The sequence below is a fragment of the Osmia bicornis genome, chromosome 14 (genome assembly GCF_907164935.1).
Source record: "Osmia bicornis bicornis chromosome 14, iOsmBic2.1, whole genome shotgun sequence".
NCBI lineage: Eukaryota > Metazoa > Arthropoda > Insecta > Hymenoptera > Megachilidae > Osmia > Osmia bicornis.
In genome coordinates this window covers 1,091,592-1,101,811 of record NC_060229.1, presented here as the reverse complement: position 1 = coordinate 1,101,811, position 10,220 = coordinate 1,091,592, and the positions used below count along the sequence as shown (strand labels likewise).

The window sequence follows — 10,220 nt, the reverse complement described above, 5'->3', positions numbered from 1 at the left end:
TTGCCGATCGTGCCAAGGATAATTGCTGGCTTATCCGTCACTCGTCTACTTTCAATGACGAATTTGCAAGCACTTTTTTGCGGCTCCCCGTAACGTTCACCTTCGACGCGAGAAAGAAAATGTTCCGTCACGCGTGCACCACGTTTGCGAATTATTCCAGTTTGTCAATGGATTCGATGCAAAATGGGAAAGAACGTAGAATACAGAATGAAAGGGGTTTACCAAGCGTTTCACAGGTATTCTAGGTAACGGGGTTTAATTAGGCTTGGTGCCTAGGAGGCACACTTTCAGCGCAAATAATAACGCATGTAGGCATTCGTTGCCGGCAAATAGTCCGATCATCGATCTCATTGAAAAAGCACCATTTGCGGTTCAACCGTATCGAGCCGGAGCGTGAACTCGCGAAATCAATTATCATCGATTCAACGTCGGCTTGTCTGTAACCCGACGTCATTGTAGCGCTTAATGATTTCTGTTTATAGGTTTATCGGCAGGTGCAATAAATTCAAGGTGCGTGTCATTGTTGCTGCCTCGGTGGCTCGTTAGGTACTTGCGGCAACGTCCTCGATTCGATGCACCGCGTCGACGCGTTCGCGGAGATCCAGTTGGGACGTCTTACTTTCAACGTGGAAGAATGAAAAGTAACGTCGACGAGTTCACGGTCTTTCGGCAAAGAAACGTTGTTCTTAATTTACGATCAGGATGCTCGACGAAAATCGTTGAAAGGGAAAAAGCTTTTAATTCGTGGGGAACGTGTGGCGCCTGGAGAGCGCAACGATCGCGATAACGTTGTCCGCTCGATAAATAAGAGAAATTTTTGCAGAGGTTCGTTAACTCATAATTCATCGAGCGACGCGTTAAGCTATTTACCTGGTTGCGTTGCTCGTTTTGCTGGCATTGACGGAATTGGTACGCCCTGCGCGTTTGCTTCTCACCGCCGCGCCGCTCAGACCATAACTTATTGCCCGTCATTCAACGCGCTCGATCCAAGATTCGATTACGATAATAGCTTATTCGTTATCCGAATTTGTTTGTTACGATAAATTGTTCGAGGCGATAATGTGGACATCAAACTGTCATAAAAAATGAAGAGATTGCTTTTGTAGGCAATTAGCTGAACGTTATTTATTACGACGCCTCGATGAAACTAAGCCTCTTACCGTTCCGATGCCTTTTCATTTTCTTTTTTTCCCAACGCTTTCGTTTGTTCTCCTTGCCGGTACCCATTGATCGCACGCGACAACACGTATTTATTAATTTGCAAATTTATTCGTCGCGCGTCATGCTCCGCTTGTAATCGCTCGACGATTATCCACGCTGCTCCGCGCCGTACGCGGCGACCCGAAACCAACGCTGCGCGGGCAACTTTAATTTTACCATCGAACAACACGAGAAAACTTGTAATTGTAAGTAAAAGTTGATCGTGTTGGTTTTCATTTGGTTTTAGTCGATGCACGAGAACAATGGGTCGAAGAAAACTAAAACTCGTTAGATCGACGAGCAAAGAAACGAAGCATTATTTACAGAACGAAGGAGATATGCGCCAGTATCTCGGGAGAATGCAAATTACCGACTACCATAAAGGACGGTATGATGCGTGCACTGGTTGCTCGTAATGCACGACGTGTACAGCATGCACGTGCAACTCCTCTACGATTTACGAGCCAAGAATTAGACACAATAGGAACGACCGGCTCGTGTCTAATAACCGACTCGCGGCCATACTTGGCCGACCGATTAATGTCCACTGCCACGGTACATTGCCAGAATTTGCAAGTTGCTCGTTCAAATGGATTCGCGACATTTATCTCGGGCTATCGTTCAACCGTTTTTCTTCCCGAAAGCCTCGAGACCGCCTCGTTAGACCTTATTGTGTCTCCATCGACCTCGAGGTATCCTCATAAAAATCTTGTAGTTGACAGCCTCCTCGCGTCCTAGGCGATCCTGTAACGGGAAAATATTCGTTCTAAAGGTTTTTCGTTCACTTCTCGTCTCTTGGAGAGTTTTGCTGCGAAAGGGTCAAAGAGCTTTCACGGAGGAAGCAGACGATTCGTTTTTTTTTTCGTCTGACCTTCCTGGCGGATTTCATCGCGTCGTTTCCGCTAATGGAAGTAGCCCGAAGGCTCGTAGACGGTGTCCGAACGGCAATTCGTGGCGCCTAGAAATGCGGCTGTAACGTTCACGGTACCTACCTGTCAACGCCAAATAAAGTCGAACGGTTGCGTTTTCGAGCGATAATTCGTTAATTAGCGCACGGGTCGATCCGCGAATCGTTCGATGCTGAATGCTCGACTTCTCTGACCGAGAGAAGAAAAACGGCAACTTGGTACGATGGCAAACATTAAATGATCGCCGACAAAAGCGGCGCGTTACCTCTAATTACAGGCCACCGCGATTCCATTTTTGTCCGCGCTACTTTTGCGAATTTATACGTGCCGATTGTCCGCCACAGTTACCCTTGACCGACCGAAATTTCTTGAGCAACCTCCTCCGCTCTCTACTCTTACTCTTGCTCTTGCTCCGGCAAAAAAATCCTCCGATACGTACTTACGAAACTTTCTAAAAAAATCAATCATCCAGTCGCCGCGTACCCGGATGTTTCGATCGAACTTTAGGCGACGATCATTTTCAAGATTCTTGAATATGCATCGCGTTGGACCGTGTAGGCGTCACCTCAAGGCGAAATTAACGCGATCTCTCTCTCTCTCTCTCCTTCTGTATGTAATCGTGCCGATTTGCCGACCTACGATCCAGAAATCGACACAGGGTGCGTCGCTCCACCTTACGTAACCGATTATGCAACGATGCTCGAGAATCGAGCCTGACAAATTGTATCTTTCCCGCCGGTCGATCCAATTAAAGAGAGTTTCTTTTTCTCGTGAATTTACGCACAGAACAAGAGCACATAGTAGAAATATTACATAGGTAAATAAGTTTCACGACATAGGATTAGAATGGAATTAGCAAGGAGGCTTTTGTCTCGACAGGAAATCTCGAGTGTGAATCATCGCATCACCTGGTCGCTATTAATGTCGTCGGCCTATTTATAGGTTGAAAAGAAAACCGACGTTCTTGGAAAAATCGGCTCCACGTATGGAAAAACTGTTCGTACACGTGAAGCGTGAACTCGACAATATGGCTCGCTTACCTTTTGCTTTTCGACCATTTTCCTTCAAACGGAACGAACGAGAGGCACGAACTTCGAATGATTTGCGGCATTTTATTTCGCACATTATTAAAATTAATACAATGACAGAGATATTTACACAAGATCTTAACGCCTATACGCGCGATTATTCTCCTCGTAATTAACCTCGGTATTAATAAACGTTACAACGATAACGTACCAGTAATAATAATAATAATAATAATTGTAATTATAATAATAATCATAAGGATGATGGTGATGAGAGTGATAACGATGATGATAACAGCAACAACGACGACGACGACAAAGACGACGACGATAATAGTTGAATAAGTTGGAGAACAGGGGGTGTATCCGAGTAAAAAAAAAATAGAAAACGGCACGAATTAATAAAACGCAAACGCAAAAGAATTATAAATATGATATCGGACAGAAAGCAGACGGAAATAAATAACGACGAATCTGTCTCGAGAAATGGTAAACCGACTCGCTCGGATGCATACCCTTCTCTACCGCGTTAATCAAACTATTATATTTTTTTCTTTGAATTCATTCAAGCACACGTTCTCGCGTTTCCGCGTTCACTCGTTCACTCATCCCGTACATCCTACGACAATGTATCGTTTGTTCGAAGCGTTACCTTTACGTTCTTATCGTCGTTCGTCTCGATGTCCCCGTGTACGCGTTGAAATTTCAGCGAACGCCTCCTATAGAATTCGTTCGTGGGATCAAAGTTTGATAATACCGACTCCTCCTCGATCTACGAGGTTAAGCTCCACGAAATGACGAGAGGCTTTGTTATTCGATCGATCGCATTTCCAAACTTTTCTCTTTCTCTCTTTCCACCTACCTTCCCTTTGCTTTTCATTTCCACGGTAGCGAAAGATAGGAAACGTTTTCTTAGCGTCGACGCGCGATTCGTCATTCCGATTGGTTCACGCTCGTCTCTCCTCCTCGAATCTTCTCGCCTCTCCAGTTTTCATCCTTGCACTTTCCACAGAATGCACGTTTCGTCGCAGGAAACGCGAAGAACGATAAGGGAAACGAACGAGTTCGAACAAGAGGACGAGCAACGCGTATGACTAGCATTTATAGAGCGACCCCTCCGATCACGGAAGTTTCGGCTCCACAAGGTTTTACAGCGTCCGCCCTTCTGATTTCCACCCTTCTAATTATATGTATACTTATGATTTCTTTATACATACACCTGTACGTTTGATTCCTGCAGCTGCACGGAGTTCGCGAAGATCGCAAGTTTGTTCGATGATCGAGCAGCTCCTGATTCTTCCTACTCGTGTACAAAATTTACTCTCGTGTCTATGTCTGAACGACTGTCTGAAAGGACTTGTCTCTATGATTACGGCAGTTCTACAATAGCATGAAGAAAAAAAAAGAAACAATAGCTTGTACAAACCGAGGTTCTTCTTAGTGGTGTAACACGTGGTACTCAGCGATCGAGAGGATTCGTAACGTCGAATCGATTACTCTCGAAAGACGCTATCGAACCAACGAGAAGAATTGTAGACGCCTAAAGCTAGTTTAGGCTCTCAATTTCGATCGATCGATCACGAGGCAACTCGTAAAATAATGGTCCGTAGAATTTAAGGCACTGTGCAAAACGGGCTCGTTCTTTGCTCGTTCGCCGACTCTTCTCTTTCTCTCTCTGTCTCTCTCTCTCACTTTCTTCCTCTCATCATCACCACCACCATCGTGCACTCGATGGATGACTTTTGTCGCGACGTAACGACGCGTATTTCCGTGGCGGGACATGCTGGTGCGAACGGGACAAAGAAAAGTAGGCACTACGAGTGTGCGTTTGCACTCGTGGTCGTCGAGCACGATCTACGCGGATATACGCGTACAAGCATAAATATTAATAAACGCAGGTCTTGATGTTTAATCGCGTGCGTGCACGCGTATACACACGAATGCGTAAAACGAGCGCGACCCGAGTGTGTGCGCGACGCACACACAATTCTCTTAACGCTTAACGTTTACTATAAAGGCACCGAAGTTATCGAATTTCGATTTTAACGAGATCCGTCGAACGGACCTCCAGGTAATTCGGATTACTGCTATCACGACCCCGATCGATTATTATGGCTAAGATCGCGAAATTACTCGCTCGAGGCATCGAGTCACTCTACCCGATTTCTCGAATCAAATTCTCCCCAGAGCAATCGTGCCTGTCACTCTCCGCTTCTAAACCCAGTCAGTCTGATATATGCCTGACATTTTCTACTTACGTAATAATCAAGTGGTTCAAGACTTTCGTTTCGCGGGCAACTCGATGCATCGATCGCGCTAAACTCGCGCAGGTTTTATACATTTCAACTCGAAAGGATGGCCGATCAGGTCAGTCTCTCGGTAATGGCAGACGACGAGCTGCCAAACGATGCGTCTCGTTTCCTCTCGCACTCGATTCACTCAAATTCGTTCATTCAAAATCCCTGCTACCATCACGAATCCAATCGTACCTATTTACACACCCAAGGAATTTCTCTTCCTTCCACTTACGTACGATAAAACCGTCGAAACTCGACGCACTCGTAGAATCTCGGTCGTCCGAATATTATATACAGTACGCGTCACGAACGATCGGTACCCTCGTACTTGAACAGCCATCCTCGATGTGTATTTACAGCCAACCACTTGCTCGAACCCACGCCTTTTCGTGCCAATTACGTCGCGTAACTGGATACCGAGTTTTCGTAACGCGGGTTATCGAACTATGTACTGTACACCGTAAAACTATATGTACAACGGATCGGGTGGATCCGAGACTTTGAAGCTGCTCGAGAAAGCCGTTCAGAGACCAAGAATCTAGGTCTTTTTCGCGTCTACGAGGCCCCATGAATCTGAAACCGGCGAATCCGTGCCTGCACCGACTCGCACTGCACCTCGCTGTACCTGGTGTACCTGCCAGCTCTGACTGGCTCGCGGATTACCACGAAATTTCCACCCCTTTCTCGAAGCGCTTCCAACCCGGTCTTTCCGTGTACCGTCGGCGGGCTGGATGCTTTGCTAAATTTCGCGTTAGACGTTTCACACGAGAAACGGCTGAGAACTTTGCTCACGACTCCGTTGCATTCCCTCGGCCACGCCCTCGTGTGATGGTGCCTTTGTTCCCATCTGTCCGACGACGAGTCTGTGCTCGCGAATGGAAAACTGGCTCTGCTTTGAGTCTTTCCGTACATAATGAAATCCAACGAATCGTCCGAATAAACGCTGCTCCGATCGCTCGAGCTGTCCGTCGAGATTTCGGATACCGTGTCGCTACCACTGTCGCTGCAGTGCTGCTCTTCGCCTAAAATGAACACGGGCGTGCATTTAAACACCTCACCGGCGGGCATCGTGTGGGTGGCAGTCGCCCTCCTCTGAGTTCCGCTCGACGCGTTTGTCGACACGCTGGTACCCGTGGACGACACTGACTCGATCAGCACGATTTCCGCCCCGGAAAATCTCTGCGCCAGCGAATCCATGTTTCGTTTGAAATGGTCCCTGCGGTCGGAGCTCAAACCGTATCTAACCGGTTTGGCCGATAACTTTGACTTTGAATAAAGATTTTCCGTGTGCGAGGAGACCGCTCGCGTAGCCGTCGGTTTTGTTTCAACGTTTTGGCACGCGGTCGTGTTCGACGTTCTCTGACCGTGCTTTTCCGTGTCGTTTTTAGGGACCGACGAGACCGTCGACGATTGTTCGATCGTAATGGATTTCGAGGCCGATTTCGTTTCGGTCAACGACTCGTCTTCGATCGCGGTCCCGTTTAACGTTGGACAACTAGCCGTCAAGAGAGGTGGTTGCGGATCATCGAACATGGCGAACCACGAGTGTTGAAGGCATTCCGTGACGGTCAAACGTTCGCTGGAAAATAAAAGGAGATTCGATTAACGTTTCGATCACGAAGGATCTCGTACGACGAGACAAGATACTTTCTGATCGTCGTACACTCCTCAAACCAGTCGACCGCTGTAGTTGCATAACGTTAAAAGCTACGAGAAAAGACGGAAGAGAGTAGGAAACGACGAACTAGGACGTAGAGAAGGGAGAGAAAACTACGCGTGTACTCGCGACGATAAACCGCGTTGGTAGCGAGATAAGTGTGCTTTCGCATTGGAAGGGCGAGGATATTCCGGATGGAGACTTCCTCCCAGCTGTCCGACCGGTCGAAGATAAGGAAATCTACGAGTTTTTCAGCGGAACTCGTTCGATGTGCCGACGCGTTCCTCTTCCCGTTTCGAAGAAAGTAGTCGTCGTCGCTGCAGTCGGAGGAATGCCGATCGTTTTGCTTCCACGTACCCGCGAGTACGGATGCAGAAATCCTGCAGGTTGCCGGATTGCGTAACTATCGAAATTTCGATGCAAGACGCGACTATCTGCGATTATCTGCCTACGAAACGGTGACGAAATACTAACGCGAGCCACGGATAAGTATTATCGAAGAACGGGTTACCAAGAATCCCGGCACCGGTGAAAATAATGCTTTCGAGGAAGCGTGCCGTGACCTACCAGGAACGTTTACCGCTTACGGCTTACCTCGAAGCGAAAGAAGATAGGCCGCGTCGCGTCAAGACGGCGCGTGGATCTCAGGAACATTGTTAGTTAGGTGGCGTACGTTTGCATTATTTAGCTTCTAAGAATGAAAACAATCGCGTAACGCGGCGAACATTCCTTAAGACGACACTATCCTCTCCCATCGTTGCGGCGCTTACTTATTTTATCGGGAACCTCTTTTCGCGTTACTCACTTTGGATCCTTGACCATCAGCTTGCGCATCAGATCACGCGCCTCCTCGGACACGTCTTCGAACAGGTCGTCAGGAAAATCTAGGCGACATCGGCTAATGTTGCAGAACGTTTCCTGCTTGGTATCGCCGCCGAATGGAGAGCATCCCGTTAGCAACACGTACAGCAAAACTCCGATTGACCACATGTCCGTCGCCAAGCTGATCGGTTCGTAGTTTAACACCTCTGGTGCTGAAACACGGAGAAAACGCAACTTGAAGACCGAACGGTAGCTGCGTGGGTGGAAAAGACGAGTCAAGAGGTGGTAAGAGGCGATATTTCTTCTCGCGAAAGGTTCGTGAGAATCACTGAACGGCGCTTCTTGCAGGCGAAATGCGACCGTTAAACACGACCGGTGAAAAGTAATCGCAAAGGTAATCGCGTGACTCGTAAAAGGCTCCTCCTCGTGGCCGACGATCCGCGACGAGAAGTGGCTTGTTCTGTTCAATTATGCAACGCTGCTGTATCTCTAATGGAATTACACGGTATGAAACGAGTCGCGAATCCGGTGGCAGCGAGGAACCGGGCTATCTCGTGCGTAGAAAGACATCAATGGTGTATTTGCGTTTTGTCGAGAATACTCACCAACATAGTCAGGCGTGCCGAGAATCTCTCGGATGTCCGCGCCGTGGCTGATGTACCGCGAGATACCAAAATCGCAGAGCTTCACGTCACAGTCGGGAAACTCGCCGGTGAGGACCAGATTTTGAGGCTGAAAAGAGAGGACAAGGAAAATTAAAAACATTCGTATTCGATTTCCTCTCTCGTCGACGGTTAACGAAGACAAAGAAGCTCGTTATTTCCTTTCGTTGCGGCGTATAATTGCTCGCAATTCGATGCTCTCGCGAGGAAGACGAAACGGCGCGATGAAGCGCACGATCCGATCTCTCCGCTCTATCTTTCTTAGCCTTCCTCGAGGGTGAACATTGTTTCATATTTTATCCGCGAGACATTTACAGCGAGAATAAATTATTTCGGGCGATCTTGTCGTCGCAATTATCAGCTGGGTAGCAGCGTCCGATATCAGGGACGCGCAGGGTGAAACGTGTTCCCGGCAAAAGCGGTCGGTCGCAACATGGTGGCAGTAGTCGAGAGCAACCTGCATCGGCTTAGTTTTTTCCATGGCTCGTACGTACACCAGTGTTTCAGCGATCATTACATGCCCCGTGCCTACACGATGCCACTTAATTAAACGTATTTAATAAACGACGATTCAGCGGAGCGTTCGTCACGTAATCGAGGCAATTAATCGTATCGCGAGTGCATGTACCGGTAATTTTTTTCCTCTTTTCTCGTGCATCCTTTCTCAGGCTCGAGGAGGTTGGAAGCAATTTGAAAAAAAAAAAGGAAAAAGAAAACGAAAGGAGCAAGGGTTCGTTCGTGACGCGCAAGCGTAATAAAATCCGTACGTGAACCGAGGATGGTCCTCGAGATCGCGATCTAAGGAGGAAGCAATCCGCGGGGGCACGAATTTCGCGTGGAAAGATTTTGCGAAGATTCGGATACGAAGGGAGTAAATTGAAAACATCTGCTGGTTGGTTGCAAGCTGAGAGCCGCCGGCTGCGGTAGGTTTTAGAGCAAGGTGGCTTTTTCTCGAGAGCTCACGTTACAAGAGCGTAGTTAGCGATCATTAAGCATCCCAATGGGTACGCGCAGTGTCACTTAATTAAAAGTATCGAATAAACGACCCCTTCTCTCGTCCGTTCTCCAGGTAATCGGTGCAATTAATCGCGATCCTCGTGTACTTTGTTCACCTGGCCATGGGGCAGGCATTTAATAAACGGCACGATAATGACGCTCCTCGAACCCTATTCGCCCCTCTAGCTAGTAACTTCGTAAGACCAGTCTGCCTGCCTAGGGTGCTTCGACAATGGACCAGCAACGAACTTTTCTCCTTGCTCTCCTTTCGAGAAAACCAACGCGCCCATTGTTCGATCGTTTCGTAGAATCGCTGCTAGGCCACACTTCGACCTTTCTTATCGGTAATCATTTACATCCGTGTATCGACGCTTCGAATAACCGCGCTCGCATTCACACTCGAACTAGACGCCCACGCAACTATTCGCGCCTCTCTTCTGGCGCCCACGTTTCTGATCTGTAGCTACATCAACTCTACTCCCCGTTGAGAAATTTCTCAGGCGCGTTTTCAACGTAAACACAGGTCAATTGACACCTGCGAGGAACTCTGGCGGTCAGACAGTCTTCCAGAGGCTGTTAAATTTTCATCGAGAAAAACGAGAAAGAGGATAGAGTTGGTTGAAAAGGAAGGATTCCGTGCGCACTCGTAT

The 10,220-nt window shown here is 47.7% G+C and overlaps 1 protein-coding gene across 1 annotated transcript in view; it reads right to left on the bottom strand.

Moving 5' to 3' along the window:
* Nucleotides 1–3,200: 3,200 nt before the first annotated feature.
* LOC114880341 (serine/threonine-protein kinase 17A-like) overlaps nt 3,201–10,220 on the bottom strand; it is a 41,090-nt gene continuing 34,070 nt past the window's right edge. The window contains exons 4-6 of the mRNA XM_029196255.2: nt 8,518–8,644; nt 7,896–8,124; nt 3,201–7,012 (exon numbers count right to left, since the gene is read on the bottom strand). Coding sequence (XP_029052088.1) covers nt 5,989–7,012; nt 7,896–8,124; nt 8,518–8,644 — 1,380 coding nt within the window. The 3' untranslated portion in view covers nt 3,201–5,988. The remainder of the gene's footprint in view (nt 7,013–7,895; nt 8,125–8,517; nt 8,645–10,220) is intronic.